Source organism: Ochotona princeps, chromosome 11, assembly GCF_030435755.1.
Source record: "Ochotona princeps isolate mOchPri1 chromosome 11, mOchPri1.hap1, whole genome shotgun sequence".
Lineage (NCBI taxonomy): Eukaryota > Metazoa > Chordata > Mammalia > Lagomorpha > Ochotonidae > Ochotona > Ochotona princeps.
Genome location: NC_080842.1, coordinates 6,321,942 through 6,345,492, shown reverse-complemented (window position 1 = coordinate 6,345,492; position 23,551 = coordinate 6,321,942). Strand labels below are relative to the sequence as shown.

At 43.7% G+C, this 23,551-nt stretch overlaps 1 protein-coding gene across 1 annotated transcript in view; it reads left to right on the top strand.

Annotated features, from left to right (window-relative positions):
* The window catches only part of ZMAT4 (zinc finger matrin-type 4), a 336,711-nt gene that overhangs the window by 149,184 nt on the left and 163,976 nt on the right, over positions 1-23,551 (top strand). The window contains exon 4 of the mRNA XM_004592728.2: positions 12,692-12,919. Within this exon, the coding sequence (XP_004592785.2) occupies positions 12,692-12,919 (228 nt within the window). The remainder of the gene's footprint in view (positions 1-12,691; positions 12,920-23,551) is intronic.

Below are 23,551 nucleotides of genomic sequence, written 5' to 3'. Positions count from 1 at the left end.
TCATCATCACGTAAAATAAGTTCAAACATCATAACGGTCCTGATGACCCGATCTTCAAGAATTTTGTCTTTCTGTATTTCTGTAATCTGTGTTTCTGGCTTCAGCCTAGCCTAGCCATGGCCGTTGCGGTCATTTAGGGACTGAAGTATACTTTCTATCAAGATCACCACAGACCCGTGAGTTGTCACCTGACCTGCCTCTGTCTGCAAGGAGCTCCCACCTCACTGCACACAACTTTGTCTTCATGTGGATGTGCAAACTGTTCAGTGCTGCCAGGCCGCCTCTGGCTCCTGCGTCTGTACATCCGGGGCCGCCCTGCTCCCTAAAGCTGCATGTCTTCTGCCCTGCCGCTCTCCCCCGTTTTGCAGGTAGCTGACCCGCGGGCCCTTGATTGGACTTCTGTCACCCTCTGTGAGTCTCAAATGCCAGCAAGTAGTACTTTGGGTCACGTAATTTCAAGCCTTGTAATCTTTACCCACACACCTTTTGTCTTCATGCTTTCGCGCTGGCGCTTAGAGACGCTGCGTAGTTTTTCTACAAGCCGTCTGGTAAGGCGCTGAAGCAGCCTTGGCTTGCTGTGGTGACGGAAGGCTGACGGCAGCTGCGTGAACGTTTCACTGTCCGTATCTGAGCTCTTCTGCCTCGCTCCTGCCCACGCACTCACCTTACCCTTGTCCTTTGCAAGGTCATGTTGGATCAGAACTGATGGCATTGCAGGAGCTTGAATAAGACACGGAGGCTTGAATTCGATTTGGGTTCTGTCGTGGTTGCCTACAAATAAACTTTTATCAAACAAGCACTTTTAAGGTTGTGTGGTTGAACTCTATTTTATTTTAGGAAGCAGTCTCAGTATAAAGTAACCTGATCCAAAATTGTGACTCCAATCTACTGTGTTTTCATTTCAAAGCCCACAGTATTTTATATGCACTTATTGTATGCTGTGATTTTATTTATTTATTTTTTAGCGAGCACATAGGCTTCAGTGTAATCAATACATCTTAATAAAATAGCTTTCAAGTTAGTTAACACATGAGGAGGCTCGAAAAGTTTATGCAAATGTGTTTTGTGAAGAACTGCAAGAATTTCAACATAGTTTTGCAGCAAAATGCATTTGTCTTTTAATTCCATTTTGTGCACACCCTCATGGTCCATTCAGATTTGCAGTTCCTAGTGGGTCAGGATCATGCAGGGCAGAAAGCAAGAAGCCAGTGCTGAACGAGTGACGAATGACGAATGACGCACAGGTGCGTGGTGTTACAGAGCTGACGTTGAGGCCTCTGCCAAACGCTCTCCCTGCAGTGTGAGGAGACCCGACCCTGGACTGCACCAGACCCTGCGCTCTGGCAGCACCACCACTGTTGCACCCACCCCAGGCAATTCTGTTGTTAGCAGTCCTTAAGAGGCTAAACCTTCTCCCGAGCAATCGCATCTCTGAATCGACATCTTGAGAACCACCTAGTCCTAATGCAATACACCCATGGCTTTACAAATTTAGTTTGCCTATGAGTTTCCCAAGGGTCTGTGAAATGCAGATTCTTATCCAGTTGTCTGGACTAGGCTGCAGGCCTGAGATTGGCAGGTGTGGTAACATCTTGACCAATGATACACACTTGTGGTAGCATCTACTTGCCTTGCTGTTTATGACATAGTTGTCTTAAACTTACTTTTTAAAAAAGATTTATTTATTCTTAGTGGAAATTCAGATATACAAAGAGAAGGATATACAGAGGGAAAGATCTCCCATCCACTGGTTCATTCCCCAAGTGGCCGCAATGGCTAGAGCCAAACTGATTCGAAGCCAGGAGCCAGGAACTTCTTCCAGGACTCCCTCGTGTGCGGGTGAAGGATTCCAAGGCTTTGGGTTGTCCTCCACTACTTTCCCAGGTCACAAGCAGGAAGTTGGATGGGAAGTGGAGTAGCTGGGATGTGAACTGGCATCCATATGGGATCCCAGTGCATGCAAGGTGAGGCTTTTGCCACCAGGCTTACCACGCCAGGCCCTTAAAACTTATTTTCAAGAGTCCATGTATATTTTTTTCCCATGTACCTTCTTTTGGCTGTGTTTGATGGCTACAGTGAAGTGTGTGATTTGTGGCCAGTGAATGATTAAGAGTGATGCACTTGAAGAATTCAGGTTCCGGAAGACTTTTGCTGAGTTATTCTTGTTCATCTACAGAGTTGTATTGAACACAGATCAAGGTCCTTATGTGAAGTAGCCCTCGTGTTGCTCAAGTAAGAGGCCGGGGACCATTGCCTGCATGTTCTTGGAGACCAGAGGGCCTTCTCGCCTCACCATGCACACCTCTGGGTTCTCCTTGCTGCACATCTTGGGAGAGGTCTGACTGATTCAGGGTGGTGGCTCTGTCCATTTCACACTCTGTCCTCAGGCACTCAGACTCTTCCAAATGCTCTCTGAGGTTTTATGGAGCTCTCTCAGAATAGGAACAAGGATGCAAGGCTGGTGGTGTCCAAAGTTTTGCTAAGATGAACAACTTGATGTGTAGATGGAATCCAAATAAGAAATGTGCAAAATATATGCCTAACTAATCACCAGAGTTTTGGATACAATATAGAGCTCACTTTCTTCTGTTGGAGTCCAGGAGTTAGAAAGGCAGTGTGGCTTCAGGGATGTGTGCTTATGGTTACTCAGGGCCCTTCTCGGGGATGGACTCTGGCTGAAGGTGGAGAAATGAGGTGTAACTGCACAGCACCCCCTGCCCTGACTTCCCTGGGAGGGTTATGACATAGTAGATTCCTTACAGCCCAGGCCACAAAGCCATCTTCTTTTCTTTGTTCCTATAAAAATCCAGCCCGCTCTTTATCTCCACTGTGCCTCGGGCACTGATCACTCTTCTCATCCTTCAGTCCTCTATAAATATTCATAACATCTAAAGAAATGATCCAGGAAGCTGGCGCTCAGGTTGAATAACTGATGCTGCTGGAGAACTAAATCATTTCCCACCCCTGAGCGCAGGGTTTAGAGCAGGTGAAGCGGGAATGCTGGCACCATAAGACCCAAGCTGGTGGCAGTTTGCAGATGTCTCTTACAGCCCCACGAGTTACCGAGGCAATGTCGCCTGCTCAGCACGCCACAGTCTGCACCTGCTGAAGGCACATGGGGGGTGGCAGTAAGTCACTCATTTCCTGTTAGACAAGCTGGGTCCCCCTCTACCTCCTACCTGCATTAATGTGCCATATGGAGTTTATAAGGAAAGACTATCGAGAGTTATAACAGTGCCCAAGGAGCAGGTCGCTGATTCTTACCCAAGCAAGTATGCAAATGTAGAAGAATGACGCTACCATTTAAAAAAATCATTTCTTAGGTTTGATAGAAATACATTTAGTAAAGAATGATGTGGTGTGGGTAAGCCACCACATAAAGCCACTTGCTTCCTAGGTGAGAGTGCCTGGGTTTAAGTTCCGGACCCTCTGCTTGCATTTCAGCTGCCTGTTAGCAGACATCCTGGAAGGCTGCAAGGATGCCTCCAGCAACTGGGCTCCTGCCACCCACCTGGGTGACCAAGATAGAGTTTTGGGCTGTCGGCATCATCCTGGCACAGTCCTGGCTCTTGCTGGCATCTGGGGGAGTGAACAGGCAAATGAGAGAAACTCAAAAATAATAATCAGATTTAAGTATATTATGTCATAGGAACTCAGCAGTCACCTAAAAATAGTACATATGTAGTTGAAAGAGAAGTGAACAGCTTCATTTCCGTTTACATAGCCACACTGATGGATGCGTTTGCATGTTGCTCATGGCATAACTCTTCAGACCCTGGAATCACGATGGACTTGCCCCTTTTTGCTCCCATCCACAGTTTGGTTGGAATCACACCCAGTGTCCAGTGCTCAAATCCACAGAAATACGAACTGATTGAAAGGGAGAGGGTGTCTCAGTGCTGAAACTGTGAACTACCCTGACCCAGAGATCCCCATTGTGTCTACCAACTGTTGCTCAGTTTTCCTCAGGGTGTAAAAATATCTCTCATCCATTCCCTATGAGGTCCTTGCATTGTCTGGAAAGCAGACTCAACAGTGTTTCAAGGCCGAGTTGGGGATTGCATCACCCCAGAGCAGCAGAGTCAGGATCGATCTTGACCAGCAGAGGGCACTATCCCTCGCGCAAGTGTTGCACATTACATCATACTATAGGCATACATCATTACGTCATAACGCAGACTGTCTTGCACATGCTACTTGATGGAGAATATGCTGCTCTCTTATTCAGTAGTTTACTTAATACAGACTGTGCCAGACCCTGTTCTGAACACTGATAAATCAGTAGACAACACAGGTAAAAACTCCCCATGGAGTTTATTCACGTGTTACCGGCCCTGTCGTCAGCTCATTGAAGATTCTGAAGTGTCTCAGCCCTGGCTTCTTTTGCTGAACAGTGTCAAGAAGTTACAATAGAACTTCTATCCAGTCCCCACCTTTCCCCAAATATCTATTTAATGGCTTGTTCTCAAAGATCAGGATTCTGCAGCAAACGGGCCTGCTTAAGACATTAAGAAGCTAATCAGTGTTGGGAGCTAGAAGGAATGATTCCATATTAATGAAAATCAATGATCTATGCACACCATCTTAATGAAGACAGATGATATGTGAATGTGGTATGAACGAGGAAGCAATTCCTGTTAACAGCCAATTATCTTCACTGTGTTGACCACAATCACGTTGGGATGACGGTTCTGTGAAACCATCCTCATCTTTGTTGATTCTCAGAAAATGGGAAATGGCACACACGTCAAAACATGGGTTGCTTTTGAATGTTCTTTAACTTACTGCTTGGTGTGAAACAAACAGCATGTGGGTCTATCTAACTCATGCCAACGGGTAGTGGAATTTGGATTCAACTCTATCCAATAGCCAAATAAAGGGGGGACCTTCATTTACTGTCATTGGAGGGGCCGGTGTTGTGATGCAGCCTGCTAAGCCCCCTGCAAAGTCAGTGTCCCGTCTAGGCGCTGCAGTTCCATTCCCAGCTATTCCACTTCCAAAGCCAGCTTCCTCCTTGTATGCCTGAAAGGCGGGGCATGATGGCCCAATGCTATGTCCCCTGCCACCCACATGGACGTTGAAACGGAATTCTTGGCTCCTGGCTTTGGCCCGGCTCAACCTGATTGTCAAGGCCATTTGGGATTTGAACCAATGGATGGGAAATCTCTCTCCACCTTTCAAAAAAATAAACACTTTAAAAAAACATCAGTGGAGCCATTCCTGCATGTACGTGAAACTGCTTTTCTCTGGGCCTTTTGGGGCAATGGAAGTTGTGCTTTCACGTCTGGCTCTGATGCAGTCAGCTTTCTGCCAACTGCTCCCCTCCTCCCTCCCGCAGTATCAACAAAAAAATAATAAATAAATCACTGCCAATAGAAATCTTCTGAGATGGAATTTAAGACCTGGGTGTATTACCAAAAGTCCCCTAGGCAGTGTTTTCTAAATTTTGCACTAGAACAAGTTAGCTTGAAATGCGGCCTCTAAATAAATTATAAAACAAAACTCTTTGTTCTTTCCGTCAAGGAGTATATAGCCATGAGTTGAAACAAATCACTCATCAGCCTCAACATAGAAACAACTGTTGCTAAATTTTGATGTGCAACCTTCACATCTTTATATATAACTCTGTGTGTGAATGCACAAGCAGAACTTAGTAAGTTACTTAGTTTATATCCTGTCTACATAATACATCTTTTAGTTTACATTGTAATCTATACATTTCCACTGTCACTAAATCTTTTTCCTAACATATGATTTTAAATTTTCTGTATGATATTTTGGAGTATAGATGCTCATAACTTCTTTAATTTATCTTTATGAGCCTCTGACTTGATTTTTAACCTTCAATTAAACTTTCTTTTAAAGATTTCATTTGGGGCCTGGCACAGTAGCCTAGTGGTTAGAATTCTTGCCTTGTATGCTCAGGATCCCATATTGGTGCCAGTTCATGTCCCGGTGCCCCACTTCCCATCCAACTCCCTGCCTGTGGCCTGGGAAACAGTTGAGGACCGGTCAAAGCCTTGGGACAATGAACCTGTGTGGGAGACATGGAAGAGGCTCTGGGCTCCTGGCTTTGGATTGGCTTGGCTCCAGTCATTGCGGTCACTTGGGGAGTGAATCAGTGGATGGTAGATTTTCCTCTTTGCCTCTCCTCCTCTCTATATATCTGATTTTCCAATAAAAATAAATAAATCTTTAAAAAAAAGATTTCATTTGAAAGGCAGAATTACACAAACACACACAGAGAGAGAAAGAGAGAGAGAGAGAAAGTCCTTCATCTGTTGTTTCAGGTTCCAAATGACTGCAGTGGCCAGGGCTGGGACAGGCCAAAGCCGAAGGCAGGTGCTTCATCTATGTCTCCTACGTGGGTGTCAGGGACCTAGGCAAGTGCCCCATCCTCTGCTGCTTTCCCAGGTGCTGGGCAGCTGGGATTTGAACTGCGTTTATATGGGATGCCAGTGTTGCAAGCTGCAGCTTTAGAATTAAATTTAGCTCTCATGAGAGATCAAGCCTATCTCCCTAGCTGGTATAAGGTGCAAGCTACTTTTCCTGCTTTATCCACCCCACATTTGTTGACTATCATGTGCTGACCTCTGCAGGAGCCACAGAGGTCAGGTGAGTGTGTGCCCCAAGTTGGTGGCATTGAGTTGGGGCACTGACCTGCAGGTGGCTGAGCTGTTTGGAGACTCAGCTGCTAGTTAGCACGAGGCACGCACTGATGGATCCGGTCAAAGTGAACTGTTGACAGAGTTTGCAACCCACAGGGATTCTTGCTGAAGCATCATGACTGTTATTATTAACTTAGCACAAGGGGCTGTGGGGAGGAGGGAATTGGTTTAGCATGTTGGCTTGAAATTATTGTTTGTTTTTTTTTCCTCTGGTTTTTAGGAAACAAGTGCACATTTCTAAATAATCTGCACTGAGAACAGATGTTGATGCCTGGGAGAGGTGTTTGTTGATTTGGTCTGCTGTTGCCCAAGCATTCGTTGGATGCAGTTGACACTGAAATATGGTGCTAGATTTGCAGGCAAAGCAGCTTACTAGTCAGGGCTCCTGGACTGGCTGATCACCTCTCTGAGCTTCTAGCTTCCTCAATAACTGAAACAAATAAAAAAAAAATTAGGCAACTTAAATGAGAAAATCCGTGGATCAGGCCTAGTAGACTTCACAACCAGGAGAATTAGCATTGCAGATAAGAATTCCTTTGATGGAAAAAACGCATGGTTTAATCTGAGAATGTATCAAGCTCTATTTTTTTACACCGAAGGCCCCAAGCCCCATGCAGATATAGACTATGTATGTATGTGTCCTCAAATCTGTAAAGCTTTAAGTGAGTGAAAAGGAAAAAGAAAAGCAGTGAGTGAAGGGAGAAAATAAATTAACAGAAATCTAGAGGGAGAGAAAGAGAGCAAGAAGCAGAGGGCGGGGCTGAGAGGTGAGCTGGGCAGAACACCTGTGGCCACGGGTGGCAGGATCTGGAAGGCAGGAGGGGAGCTGAGAATGCCATTGGTCCCCCGCTACTGTCTTCTCCAGCTAAGCCCCTCGCCTGCGTGGCCTGGGAAAGGAAGCTCTGAGACCCTAGGTGGATCCTGCCTGCCTGGTTGAAATAGCTACTTCCAAACCTGCTCACTGTACCAATTTCCCATTTTCTTAGAGTATTCTGAAGGCAGGGCTCTCCCTAGACACTGGGACAGCCATCTCCTTCCAGTTTTCCAAGGAGGCTTCCTGTTTTTGTCCTTTTTTTTAAAAAAGGTGCATCTGTGTTTTTACTTGAAAGGCAAAGTTACAGAGATGGAGAGAGGGGTGGCGAGAGAGGTTTTCACTCGACTGGTTCACTGCTCAAAAGGCCACAACAGCCAGAGCTAGGGCATACAAGCAGAGAGCTGGATTGGAAATGGAGCAGCCGGAATTCAAACTGGCATCCGTACGGGAGCATTATGGCTCCAGCTGTAGGACTTGCTCTGTTTTAGCCCTAAAACTGACACATCCCGGGAAACCTTCTCCATCACAGGATGGGGGTGGGCACCGTGCCAGGGTGAGGGTTTGGCGGCCATGAGCAGTCAGTCAGAGTATGTGGATTCCTGTTTCTGGAAGGATGTTAATTGCGTGTGCTTCATGAGACTCACTGAGGTATACTACCCCAGAAAACGGAAGTTCATACGAATGCTGACTTTCTATTTGTTTCCAAGATTCGTAGGTGGTCTAGACTCAGACATGCTAACATGCCACAGTCTAACCTGTCCCCCACCAGCATCTTGTGACTTACTTCTTTAGTCAAGGATACACCATCCACGAGACACAGTTCTAGAAGAAACAAGAAAGCTCTTGGTTCCATCGTCTCATCATGTGAAGAACCTTCGTGTATTCATTCGCTCAGTCGTCGTTTGTTCCTTCAGAAACCCCTCCTTGTCTTCCAGCACACCAAGTTTGGCCCTGGGGAGAGTCTGCCTTTGGACAACAGTGTGGCCTTAGGTAGTGATGAAACAGTACGATAGCAAGGCCCACAGAAGGTTCTGGAATTAGTTGTCCTTACATCTGTGCTTATTTTTCTAGAGAGAAACAAAAATATTGGATAGAGACACATATTCCTTCAGGACAACCTTCCCAACAGTTCTGAAATACTGTCGAGAACTTTCTCCTTGACAAACTTCATCAAGACCCTAAAAGGGGTACTGAAATTCCTTCCAGGTTTGAGAGATTCTTAGCTGACAAGACTGGCTTGTTTTCACTGATTCAAGTGTCAGAACAGGCAGTGTTCATTTGTATGTTTCTGAATTTGGTTGAAGAATAGTGATCTTTCATCCAGGCACGTGTTTTGGAAATGAGACTTTTGGGATTTGGAAAATGCAAAAAGCACCTGTGGTACACCACGTACTATGTTTATCCTGATCAAGGGCAGTGCCGCCTGCTCAAAGATGTTAATAACAGCACAATAATATGTATATCTGCATATGACATGCACATGATAAGGAGCCAATATGATTTCAAATCTGCTTTTGGTAACAAGTAAAGGGCTTTAAAAATTGGTTGTTTTTGTTCCCTGGAGTGAGCATTTTGGTACCGAAAGTTAAACTGCCCCTTGGGACGCTCACATCCCTATAAGAGTGCCTGGGATCACTGTAACTTCCTGCTTGTGTGTTTCCAAGGCAGCAGACCACGACCCAAGGACTTGAGAGGCCTGGATGGAGGTCCTGGCTCCTGGCTGACGCCTAGCCCTGTCTAGCTGTTGTGGGTGTTTGGAAGACGATCAATGGATGAGATCTCTTTGTCTGTCTCTCTCTGTGCCATTCCGCCTTTCCAATAATTAAAACTTAGAAACATTTCTGAACTGATGTGATTATAGACAGCTGAACAATAGTATTTAGTATTTAGTAGAATCTTTCATGTTATTTCCCTTAGACACTCACCAAATACACATTCATACAACTAAGATGGCAAGGTTATTTCTAAGAAATTCCAAATGCATCGTGTAATCTGTAAGCACCTTAATAAGTTTACAGGATGCAAAAGGGCTTCACCCACAAGCTTTCCAGACCCCAGAGAGCAGGTGGGCGTGAGAAGCCTCTGTACGGCAGGTGTGTAGCTGTGAGAGCTGTGGTACTGGGAGGCAGAACTTCAGGCTGCGAGCCCAGCAAGGCCAGGGCTACAGCATAGCGTCAGGCCAGGTATTCCATAACGTGGCCAATGTAACTGATGAATAATTCAGGTGTTGTTTTGGAAAATCTTTTATTTATTTATTCATTTATTTATTTGTAAAATGGGAATTAGGATATGACATTTGACCCACTAGCTTTAGAAAAATGAGCACTGTGGCTATGGGATGGAATGTATGACTTTCTTTGACATGAAGATTTAAGAAAGTTTTAGTTTCTAAACATTTTTTTCAAGGAGATGCTCACCATAATTCTCAGCATCAGCTCTGCTCTAGAAGCACAGATCAGGATGAGTGAGTCAAGGGAAGGAGTTAAAGTACGCTGGCTTTTGGCTCCCATCCTCCAAGATCCCAATATGATGGCTCTGTGCTATGCCTTGGCATAGGTATTTTTGAAGTATTGTGAGTTTAACGTTTAAAGCCGATGGTTCTGATGAGTTAATTCTCAAGTTTCTATTATATGACAGGTGAAGTCAATATTAACTGAATCTTTTTTTTTAATTAAAATGAAAAGCTAGCTTGAAATTAAAATAAAAATTACATATCCACAGAAGTCTTTTATTGAAAGAATTTTAAACCAGATAATATCTTCATACCTGCTTGCATTTATTTTGTTAGAATAATGCATTTTTGCCTAAGAACATGCACGCTGCAGTCCGTGTCTGTGTGGACGTGTCGCTAAAATCTGGAGACTGTTCTCCCCCTGCAGAGTTTCCATACTTAGAACTTAGTCAAAGCCATGAAAGCAAAGGGGCTCCTACTCTTTGTCCCATTCCCAGTTTATGGGTGTATTGCAAAGTAGTGGTGTGAAAAGTCAGAGTGAGCCTGAATTTTGTCCGCATGGAAACCAGAGACGGGGATTTTCTGAAGATCACACAGCTCCGCCAAGCCACAGTCCATTCACACCTAACTGTCCAACTTTGACTCAAGGCTGTTGTGCTCCTAGCTTGGTTGGTCTTTATAGGCATTCAGAGATCATAAACTGGGTGGAGAAGGGTGAAAGCAGTTAGAAAGAGAAGCAAAAGGAACACTGAAGTTTCAGACTTTGGAAATTCAACACTACAGTAATAGTACAGAGGCAGTAGAATTGGACCGGGGCAGAAGTGTGTAGTACACTTCGTGACAGCACACTACTGTGCAATATGCAAGATAAGGTCTTCTCATTTGATGAATATCCTATTGTGCATTGCTGTTGAGAGGATGTGGTGTATCAGGTATCAATAAATAAAATCAACTCTGAATATTTTTTTAAGGTCAGGTTCGGAGGAAAATAAATTGTGCTTCCGGACTTCACATTCCTTCAAATTGTGAACGGTTGATATGTTTTCCATTACCATCAAAAATAATAGGTGGTCATAAATCCTCACGAGTTGATAAGGATGCAGGAAACTTTAGAAGCAAGATCCAATTTCCTTGAGAAGAAAGGATGCCGGTTCTTTCACATGAGGGTCAACTGCATATTTGTAGCTTTTATTACCATTTCTAAGTCAGAGCAGAATGACGCTTGCTGGCGGCGGGCACGAACGACCCACATTTGAGCTTTATTTCTGTGTGGTGATATGGGGCTGGATCCAGAGATGAAGCTTTGAAGAGACATATTGTTTATCTGAGACCCTACGGAAATGACACCATTCAATTTAATCTATGATAATGAAAATGCCTTGATCTGATGAGATCTCTGAATAGGGGGGCAAACATGTCATGATGCAGGCATGTCTAGAATTGGAACAGCATGTAGTAGGTGTCCATTTCTCTATCAGCTATTTATTCAAAAACCGAAAGTCATCTGAAAGCTTTGGAGTTAATCAGTTCATTCTTGATTTTGCTGTTGAGCTGCCCCCCCACCCCCCGCCATGCCAGCTTTCCTTGGGGCAGGATTAGTGATTGCCTTAGTGTTGTCACCTGCACCTCACCTCCCAGAGACAAAGTCACACAGCAGGTGCGGCTCTATTGAGTGGTACCCTGTGGGCCATGCCAGAACATATGGATGGTTTTCCTCTCCACACTTGACCTTAGCCAAAAGGCCGAGAGGTGATGGTTTTCTTCTCAAAGATATGTATGTGTGAATGCTTTCATCAAAGTTAAATGAACTGAATAAAGCACAAAGACAATGGGTCTAGAAAGAAAATCTCCTTGTTCGGGAAGAAGTGTGCAGAGTCCTATAGGCAGAACTCTGCCTTGAAAATGAAGGATTTGGTTTGGAATGTCGCCTTAATCTGAGAAATGGGACAGTAGAAGTCATGATCACTGCAAAGGTGCAAGGAACTTGAGCATTGTAACACATAAAAAATTATCAGCATTTTCAATGGGAACTCCCTCAGGTTATAGGCGACAAAAATGACCAAAAATATGAAACATGGGAAATATGAAACATGGTACATTAGTGTGCAGCCTCAAAATACTGACATCAACCTTTCTGGCTTGTTAACCACATTTTTCTACAGTGTTTCTCTTTCAATCTTTTTTTTAAATACACTTGCAACATCAATTGTTAACAAGAAGAGATTGGAAATAACCTATCAGAGTAAAGCAGGAGTAATTGACTATAAATTAGCATGATTTCCTCAATTGGAGCACTCCATGCCACTAAAAGATTTGTTTCTGTTCCTTAGAAAAATCCTTTATGTATTGGTTATTTCCTTTTATAGCACACAAATGTCCAATTCATTCTCTCAGAATCTTTTGAGTCGTGATTGTGCAATGTTTACTCCAACCATTGGCTTCATTTTTGACTAACAGATTCCTGCTCTACCTCCAGAAGTATCTGTTTGAAAACGTCTTATATTTCCTCTATGGGACAGATTCTTGAGCTGCCATATTTCAGCATAACAATATGCAAACTCTGATCTCAATGAATTGAAAATTTTTGTCTTATCCCAAGTGGGAAAAAAATGAAGTCAGAAAAAGCTGTCCCAATAAACGCATGGATTTACTTACTGTAGGCTGACAGGAGGCTGTTTACTCTGCAGGTGTGCAGGAAAAGTGGGCTCACTGGTAGACTAACGTGCCTGGCGTTGTCTGCTTGTTTCTCTCTCATAGCAACGCCCCTGAGCTCACTGAAGCCCCCACGGGTGGACACGGCTCCGGTGGTCGCATCTCCATATCAAAGGAGAGACTCGGACAGATACTGCGGCCTCTGTGCAGCCTGGTTCAATAACCCTCTGATGGCCCAGCAGCATTATGATGGCAAGAAACACAAAAAGAATGCAGCCAGAGTGGCTTTGTTAGAACAGCTCGGAACAACTCTGGATATGGGCGAGCTGAGAGGTAAGGCCTGTCCTTCTCGTTGCTGCCAGGAAATGGTGCTTTCCAAATAAATGGTGTCTTTCCTCTGAAGCTGATGATAAAGGAGAAGCTCACCTGGAAGAAACAGAAGGCAGAGGATCTGGGCAAAAAATCAGCATTAGCTCCGATTTTTGTAATCTCCTTTGTTTCAATAAATGTGTGTGTCTATATACTTTCAAGTACATTTCCAACTTAAAGATGCTCATCCATGGGCCATGTTGGTTTGTTTGTTTGTTTGTTTGTTTTCTCCTTTCCTACTTCAGCTTTAAATGCCTCCTCTGGGCTAGTGGAAGTCTTTTTTGGTCAATAAGCAATTTGGGAAAAGATGCTGGAAAGGCCAAATTGTATTGTCTTACCTTATACTACCATGTTTTTCATACATTCAACCAAAAAAAGGCAACATGTGGAACCAACATAGTGGATGAAAGCAATTGCAAACCCCTTGAGCAGATATACCTAGGCAGTTGAGGGGAAGTGGGTGTTATGGAGTCAGCATCTGGCTCCTCCCCCTACCTCTGCGCGGAGGTTTCAGAGGCTGTTAAGCAGACTCAGGAACTGCAGACTGAGGCTTGGTCCTGTCAATGCCTAGGAAAGGCACTGATTGAATTGTGAGAATTAATAGACCATTTCATCCACAGCCATGCAAGCATTTTTTGAGCCGCTAAACATTTTGGATCCGTTTGATGTTGGCAGTGTCATAATAGAATGCCTGCTCTGTGGGAGACAATGATTTTGCAAATGGTGCGACTGATTCTATACCTCAGATTTGGTGTGGTTTAGATACGCTTTGTGGGCTGCATGGGGCATCATTATTCGTAACAGGTGCATGCCATAAATAACACAGTTGGACAATGAATTGGGGGAGTGCTACCTGCATTTAAAATGGGTTCTGTGAATGGAGCCGTCCATTGTTATTATCTGCTGTACCTGTGAACCTGTAAGAGAGGTAATTAAAACAGGACGTTACTAGATAGGGTTCTGGACCGAGTAACGCACTGGGAGCTCACCGTATTCTGTGAGCTGAGAGGAAAGAGGGTTTTTTTTTTCTGAATATATTGGTTGAGGAAAACCTGATCAGGAAAGAAACACTTGAAGTGGAACATGAAATCTGAGCAGAAAAACTGCAAGAGATCTCCATAAGCATACATTAGGAAAAATCCTATGTATTGATTTTAAAAATTGGAGGTGCCCAAATGAACTGATTAGTGCCGTCTTCGCCTGAAGTTTTCGAAGCTCCATCAACCACGTGGTAAAGAAGCTGGGAACATAGGCTGCATACAACTGACAAATGGCAAAGGTAAGGGCTCCCACTGCGTCGATTTAAGATTGGAGTCCTTGGGTGCATCGACAGAGCCCGATTAGAGACACATTTTACCAATGTATGAAATCTCACAGGCTTTGGTGTAGGTGTTCTGGTGATGGAAAACAACACGGAGCTTAATAGTTCAATGTGTCAGATTCTCTCCTCACAATGGGTGTTGAGGCATTGGTACAACTGGCTTTTTTTCTTTTTTAAAAATTTATTATTATTATTATTATCATCATTTTATGATACAGTTCCATAGGCTCCTGGCATCTCCCTTATCCCCTTCCCAATTCCACCCCCCCACACACACACCTAGTTCCTAGTTCTTCATACGTAGAACTAGGAACATCATTGCGGGCATTGCCAATGGCAGAGTCCAGCATCCTATTGTCAAGATATAGTAACAGTTTCATTGGGAATCCATCTTTTTCCGGAAGTAGAGATGCATACTACATTGTATCCTTACCTCTGGATATGTTAGTCTCCATTTCACAGTTACTGTACATCCCCTTAAATGAAAAATCACAATACACAATCAACAATAGGATGAAAAATAGAAACTTACAATACCATGAAGTTAAATAAGATGTTACTAGATATGACAGCCTCCATTACACAGCTATTATCATCCCCTTAAATGAAAAGCTGCAAAACAAAATCAACAACAGGAAGAAAAAAGAAATTTACAACACCATGAAGTTAAATAACATGCTACTGAATGTGTCGCTGAAGGAATGAAAGAGAAAATCAAGAAGCTTCTTGAAGACAATGATGGCTTTTGTTGGGGGCATTTCTTCTGTTCTCAATCTATGTCATGTTAAACTCTGTGTGTGTGTGTCCCTGCATAGCTGCAAGCCTGCCCACAATCTTGCTGTTTCCAGCAGATAACAAGTTAGCTCAGTGATTCCTCCACAGCAGGGCGCTGAAGGAGAAAAAGAGGGCTTATTTATGTTGTGTGCCAGATATTATGACTTTCAGGAGAATTATTCCTACAGCACATTGTCCTTGTCGGTTTTGAATTATCAGTGTTACATCTTTTATGTACAACTACATCTTAATGACTTGGGCGTCTGCATTCTGTAATATCTAAGCAGCGAGTCTTTTATACGGAAGACAAAAGGGCCGCTCCTTGACTTGCTAACTCAATGTGACTGTGACTCAGTAGCAGGTGGAATGAGATTAGCATTGAACACAGTGTCCTTGGAATCCACCTTTTCAGCCACGCCAGGTGACACCTGATGTATCTACAGACCTATTCAAGCTGTAAATAGGGCAAAAGCTCAGAGCTGAGAAGTAGCTAGGGGAAGTGGTATTTTCCCAGTAATTTAAAAAATACACACATGTGTTTCTAACACATGCTCAGTCCATCAAAAAGACAAAAGTGCTGATCAGTGAAAATGGCCATAATCATACCTTCTAGGACATAGCTTCAGGCCCCTGACACGCGTGGCAGTACCACAGTCCCGTCCTTCACAGCACCTCTCCCTGCTTTGAAACCTCCACTGTGTTGTAGACAACGTGCCTTTCCTTCCTCCTTCTCCCTGCTTTCCCGATGGATGATCAGCAACTTGACATGTTCCGTGCTCCGAGAGTGGCGGTACCCAGACACGTACCAGGTGCTTAGTAACAGCTGCATCAATGAATAAATGGACAAAATGCTAAATAACTACAAAAAAAAGCAGCGTCTAAAATCATACATTATGAACATCACAACCATTTTTATTTCTGAATGGATTTTGATTGAATGTTTATAAAAAGGTATTGTTCTTCTAATTTCGAGAATTTTCGTGTCTCTCACATGTAATGGAATGCAAATACAGTGAAACACAGTGTCACTGTCGCCACCTTTCACAAGACAGACACCTGTGTAAGCCACACCCCTATTAAGACACTCCTTTTCCCTGTGAGAAGTCTCTTGTCCCTTTCCTTGTCAATTGCTGTTTCCTATTTATAGGAGGCCACTTTCATGGTTTTTTTTTCCCACTTTAGGTGAGTTTTGCCTATTCTAAAGCTTCATGTAGGTAGAATTACAAAGTATGTATTTGTGTGTGTTTAGTAGATTGGTTGGAGGTCTACTAAACACATATGCAAAATATGCAGTTTTTTTTTAATTTACTGAATGGAATTCTGCTCACAGAAATCTCACAATTTGTCCATTCCCCTCTCGTACAAGTGTTTTGTTCTGTTATGTTTTGCTGTGTTTTTTTTCTTTTGGCGGATATGTTTTACTTGTCTAAGTAAATATCTAGTAGACTTGCTGGGTCATAAATTATGCATACTTTTAGCCCAATAAGAAACTGCCAAAATCCAAAGTAGCTGCAACTGCTTTGTATTCCCCTGAGAAACAAGTAAGAATTCCACATTCTCGCCAACATCTGTGTTGCTAGTCTTTTATAATTTTAGCCATTTTAGTCATTTTGAAAGGGTGTTTCATGTTGGATTTAATTCACGTTGACACATGGACTAATTATGGCTAGTACTTTTTTTAATAATTGTTTTATTTTTAGGATACTTGGTTGATCAGGTTGGGAAGGATTGAGGTTTAGGGAAAAGTGGGTGAAATTGTTTCCCAATTTGCTATTTCTTCCTCTTGTTTCTGGGGGAAGGGGGGAAATAAAGGGGGAAGCCACACCTAGCTTTCCAAATGTCCCAGTACCCAGGAATGAGGAACCGCCACCCTATACCCACCCAGGGTCTCAGCGTGTGCATGTTCTGAGGGTTCTGCCCACGTGGTTTGGATAGTTCTGCAATGCTGTCAATTCACCGATCTGGGGATTATACATCCCCTCCCAGTGTCCATTGGCTGCTATGGTCAACCTCAGGTCTCCATTCACCCAGATTGTTGCTGTCATCGTTTGGCTGGGGTAGTTGTCCAATTTCTTCTGTTCTCCTTCTGCTATGGTACCAAATGAGTCGCCATATTCTCCATTTGCATCAGGGGCTGTGTCTACTGCTCTCTGCCTCTTACTGCAGAGGACATGTTCTTATAGGTGAGCCCAAGGACCTGAACCAGGCAACCCGAGCCCCACTGCATCCAGCACCCCTGAGAACCCAAACCTGGCACCCACCTACAGGTGAGCACAGGGACCCAGGCCATGGTTACCTGAGCTCTGCCAGATCCTCCGCCCACGGGGCTCACGAACCCAGCAACTCCCTCAAAGGCAGGAACAGGGACCCGGGACACAGTGACCTGAGCTCTTCTGGATCCCTACTCCCCGGGCTCATGAACCTGGCACCCATCTCACAGATGGGCATAGGGACCCAGGCCATGGTTACCTGGGCCTCACCAAATTTCCCACTGGACCCCTGCCTCAGGGGCTCACAAACCGGGTACCCACCTTGTAGGCAGGGGCCTGGGTCATGGCTAGTACTTTTAATGGGCTTATTGTTACTTACATATCTTCTCTTGTGAAACCTTTGTTCATATATTCTCTTTGCTTTTAAAGTAGTTGGTTTCTGTTTTAATATAAACTCCATAGTAGGCAGAATGGCTTCATGCATCATAGATACTCATCCTTGTCAGATTTATGGGTTTTATGTATGTTCCCCTGGTCTGTGACTAGACTATTCATTTGGTTAAATATTATCTTTTGATGAGCTGACTTTGTGAAATTCTGGAAGTCTGATTTATGTTTCTTTATTGTATAATCATTGCTTTTTGTGTCCCATCGAGTACATTTTTGATGTTATCCATAATGAAAATATTCTTGTATGTCTTCTACAAACTTTATAGTTTTCAATTTTATACCTAGGATTCTATTATTTTATAATGAGGATTATCACAAATGAATTTTTGTGTGTAGTTTGAGGTGAAATTTATAGACTTATACAGTTAACAACAAATTGTTGTTGAACATACTGACTTTCCTTCATTGAGTTCCTTTGAATTACCTTCATTGAGAGTCTGTTATTTGTGTGGAGGTCTAGTTTGGGACATTCCATCGTGTTCCACAGCTCTCTGTCTATTTTTATATCAGTACCACACTCTGGTTTTGTTGTTGTTTTAGCACTACTTGAAGTAGTGCAAGTTCTCTGTTCATCTTCTGCAGATTGCTTGGCTTTTTTGAAGCCTTTGCATTTCCTTCCAAGTTTTACAATCAGCTATTGAATCTCTATGTAGACAGCTGTTGGAATATTTAATGGAGTTGAAGTCAATGCATATCAGTTTAGAAAGTATTCTAATCCATTAGCATCCTATCTCTCTAGGAGATGTTTCTTTAAATTCTATCATCAGTGTTTTATGGCTTTTAGCATGAATATTTTGCACAGTGTTTATTAAATTTATCCACAAGCATGTTATATTTTTGAAATTTTTTGTTTGTGTTTATGACTGACATATAGAAAATGCAATTGATTTTCATAAAATGACCTGGTATAACCTAATAATATAAATGATTTGGACTTTTTAAAACTTTTTCTGTTTGCATTATTTATTCATTGAAAACTACAGAATCATGTTTGTACTACCACTTTTTGCCTCTAATAGCAGATCAAATTTTAAGAAAGGTAATTATTCTCATAGTTCAATAAAGAATGATAAACAAGATTGATTTAAATGGTTAGTAATGTGTATACTGTAGTTACTGACTCGTCTAAGTATTATTTGCTTCAGAAAATTAATGACACAATATCCTAAGTTTTAATTTAATAAGGAAAACAGTCTTATCATTCTTAGTATGTAACCTAATTCAGAGAAAAAGGAAGCTAATTGAATCCTGGAATGATCAGAGTTCCGCAGTCAGAAAGTTTTAGCAAACTTTCTTTATGCTCTTGGTTTTTCTGGTCACCATAAGGCTCAGCCCGAAGGCCACTGCTTGCTTAGAAACTGTGACATTTTGGTTATGGAGACTGGCCGTGATACAGCATCACCTTCCTGCCTGAGTCTCGGCCCCACTTTGGAGGGCAGCTTCCTGTGAATGCAACGCCAGGGAGGCAGCAGGTGAAGGCTAAGGTGGTCCCTTCCACTCCGCTTGGAGCCTCCAGTAGGGTTCTGGACTCCAGGAACTGTTGCAGGTGTTTGAGGAGAGAGCCAGTGGGAGGAACACCTCTGTCTGCTTGTGTTTTGTGTCTCTGTCTCCACCTTTCAAACAAAATAAAAACAAATGCATAGCACTATTTTTACAGAATTTTTATTTTGATTTATTTGCAACACGAAGTAACAGCATGACTGACAAGAGAAGTTTCCACCGGTCTACCACACAAGTGGCCGTGGTGGCTGTGGTCCGACCAGACCATGAGCTAGAAATTCTATCCTGGTCTCCCAAATTGGCTGCAGGGGCCCAGCTGTTGAGGCCAGCCTCTGCTGTTTTGCCAGGTGTGTTGTCAGGGAGCTGGATTAGAAGCAGTGCAGCTGGGACTCAAACTGTTGTTCCGATATGGGATGCTCACATTAAACACAAACCCAGAAATGTATTTTTTTCTAGAAAAACAAGCAAACAAACCAACCACAAATTAAAGCCAGATACAAATAGAATATTCATCATGCAGACCTTTATCATTTATTATTTGAAAGAATTTATGATGAAAAGGGAATGATTGTTTCCTTATTTTGGCAGAGTATATTCTGTTATTTTCATTTGCAGACGTGGGGCAAAAGAACCTGTTTGAAAATGTAATATTTTCCAAGCTGCACAGTGCTGGCAAAATGTCTGATATTGCAGACTTAAATGTCTTCCATGGACAGAGCCCAAAGACAGGGAGGAAGTGACAGCTATCTGCTGAGTCAGGTCAGTGCTGGATCCCTGACTGCGGATTGCCAACACACCCTCTGCCAGTGACTTAACATAAACCAGTTAGACCACTGGATAATTAACTGTTCTCTAAAAACAGTGGAAATACGGGAAATATCTATTGCTAAAATATTTAAAGGACTTGCTTTGAAATCAAGTAGAGGGGCCTAACACGGTAGCCTAGTGGCTGAAGTCCTCGCCTTGAATGCACCGAGATCCCATATGGGCGCTGGTTCTAATCCCAGCAGCTCCACTTCCCATCCAGCTCCCTGCTTGTGGCCTGGGAAAGCAGCCGAGAACGACCCAAAGCTTTGGGACCCTGAACCTGTGTTCGAGACCTGGAGGCAGTTCCTGACTCCTGGCTTCAGATTGGCACAGCACTGGCCGTTGCGGCTCACTTGGGGAGTGAATCATCGGATGGAAGATCTTCCTCTCTGTCTCTCCTCCTCTCTGTATATCTGACTTTGCAATAAAAATAAATCAAGTAGAGAATGGGTGCAACTGATGGTCAGCATTTTTTTTTTTAAATTTATTTATTAGGAAGTCAGAATTATAGAGATAGTGATGACAAGAACCAAAAGCTTCTTCCAGGGCACCGACGTGGATGGCAGGGCCCAAACTCTTAGGCCAGCTTCCATTGTTTTTTCCAGGCCACCAGCACAGGGAGCTAGATTGGAAGTAGAGCAACTGGGACATGAAGCAGTGCCCACACTGGATGTTTAACTCCATATGCCACAGTGGTGGCCTTTAATGCTCAGCATTGCAGGAATGGAGTCACTGGTGTGTGCTATATACCTTTAACGGAAGATCCTGCTCCCACATTCATGACCCTATCTTATGCAGAGTAAATATAGGAATGCAAACACGTCAGATTCTCTCCTCACAGGGACCTGAGCTGGAAGAGACCAGGTTTCGTGAGGAGAAGTCATATCCCTGGAGAGCCCACTATAATTATGACTCCCTCTGGGCTGCAGCTGCTGCTCGTGTTTGTGAGAAAGGGGATGGGTTTCAAGGGGATGCAGGCAGCTTATCTGGGGCTTGAAATCACATCAGTATTCTGGGAATCAGATGGAGCAGAGTTTCCTTAAAATAAGTCAATGCGAGAGGCAAAGGTCTCCACTTTTTACATTATTTCAGGTGATCCTGAGTTGGCTGCCTTGTATCTTGTTCCACTTGACCTTGGCTTGGCCTTTGCCCACCCTGCAGCCACAGAGCAGCTTAGACCCCCTTCGATTTCAAGACAGTGATGCTCCTTTCCCTGCAGTTTTCCAAGTTACTCAGTGGATCTGCTTTAAGTCTGGTGCAGGGAAAGGTACAAGGGGTGCATACTTTGCCAAAGCAACCAGCACAGCGGTTCTGTGCACCCGTGAGCCGATGTTAAGGTATTCGCCATGCGTTACCCCTCCCATTGCCAGTGCCGGAAGCTGGGAGCCGCAGGCTGGGGAGTTCTGTGGGGTTCTTGTGGGATTCCTCACAAGACTGCAGCAGAGATGTCAGCCAGCGTGGCTGTCGTCTGAACTGAGCTGTTGGATCTACTATTCAAGGTGGCTCATTCCATTCTGGGGAAGAATGGCTTATGCATGGTTAGTAGAACTTCAGGTGGCAATTAACAGCCCATTGCCACCAATTCCATCCCCACTGTCCCTCAGAACAGACTTGTTCAGGACATGCAGAGTGAAAGCAAAGGTTGGTTATGATGGAGGAGTAAGAAGCCTGTGGGGGATGAGATGGCTACTTGGCTATGCTGGTTTGTAGAAACTTGTCTAGTCACCAAAAGGAGAATGGCAGCTTGTTCTAAAAAGTGCAAAGCAGGCAGAAAAGATAGCTGTGACCCAGGCCTGGCTTGTTAATGAGGGGTATCATTATTTTCCCCTTCTTCTAGCCTCTTAGGGATCTTCTGCTGTGGTAGCTGCTTCCCACAGGGTGAGCTGTCCCAGAGAGCACCAACTGGGAACTGTCCTTGGAGGTCATCACTTTCCTTCACTTGCTGTTAGTTAGGGCTGCGTCATACTCAGCCAGACTCAAGTTTAGCAGGTACCAGACGCTAGCTTTTAAAAGAAAAATCATCTGAGATTAACAGGGACGTTTCGAAACCATCTCCTCGGTCAGAAGTGGGTAGAAAACAACCCTCTGTGTTAAATGCTGTCTTCCCAAACCCTTGTGGAATTTGGAGTGAAAAACCATCTCATCCACAAGTGGAATTAATGTATGTAATAAACACATTGGATTGAGCATTTTATTTTTAAAAAACAAAACAATACCCCCAACGATTTCCGCCTGGTGTGGTGAGAACCAAGTTTTCCCAAGGGCCGTGCCTGACCTAAACCTGTTCTGTATGGGTCCACTCATTATCACCTTAATGGAAGATACCTGGGAGGCATTTCTGGGGAAAGAGAAGGTACATTGTAGCTAACCGTATGTTCAGGATAGGGTAGGTTCATAGTGTGATGTCTGATAGAAGTGCCTTATGGCAGGTGCAGAGGAATCACATGATGATACAGGATGCAGAGAACGAGCCCGGCAGAAGTTGCACTCAGATAAATAAAGACCTCTCCTGGGAACCAGCCCCTGAGGGCACATCCCCTGTGATCCGAATACCTCCCAGCAGTCCCCGCTTGATCATTAGATTCAGTCTTCACTTTTAGTTTATCAGCTTTTACTGTTGCGGTATTACAACTCAAACATCGGCCTGAATTTGAGGGAGCGAAACCCCATTGATTCATAGCATGCTTTGACGGATGTTAGAACCTGGGTTAGTGGATGTTGTAGCAGAAATGATAAAGACTCACTTGAAGTTTTCTTGACAGTCTTCAAACAACCTTGTTTTCCTTTTTTTGACGAACCTAACTCTCCTTGTATCATTCTACCTCAAAATGCTTGAGGCATTCCTAAGTTTTGAGAGCCAAATGAATTGAGGTCAATAACTTGATCATGGGCTGCTTATTTCTGTGTGGAATAACTGAAGTTCTGATCAGGTGACTTGGGTCAAGTCTTTAGAAACAATAGATTGGTTATATGTTACTTCTTTGCTTCATGCATGACACAGTCCTTTATTCTGCCATTTTCCCCTTCCTTCCACTCACTAGTCCTGACTTGTAACCATGTGCCAGGTACACAGTGCTGACGATAACGCAGGAGACAGGAGGTGGTGCCTCTTTAGTCTGTGATAAGTACAAAGGGAATGATATGGGAGAGCAATAGCTTCCTTTGAATAAGCTAGTGAGTGACAGCTTTCCAGTAAAGCTGATATTTGCAACTGTGACCTGAGGGGTTCATGCGTGAACATCTGTTCCTTCCCAGTAGAGGTGTCAGCAAGAGGCGAGAGAACTTGGTGCATCTGTGGGCTAATGACAAGCACAGTGCCAGAAATTGCTGAGAAGGGCAGGCAAAAAAATGAGGCTGGAAATAGATGGGAGTCGTTGGAAGAAGTTCTGATTCTAGATGAAGTGCAAAATATGTCTGCTTCCTATTGAGTCTCCTTAGGAAATGGTTTGTTTCCATTCTGGGGCACCTGCTGTTTCTTCTGCCCAGAGTGGGTCCTGCTCCCATCCTTGTTCAGCACGCAGCCCTCACGTGTTT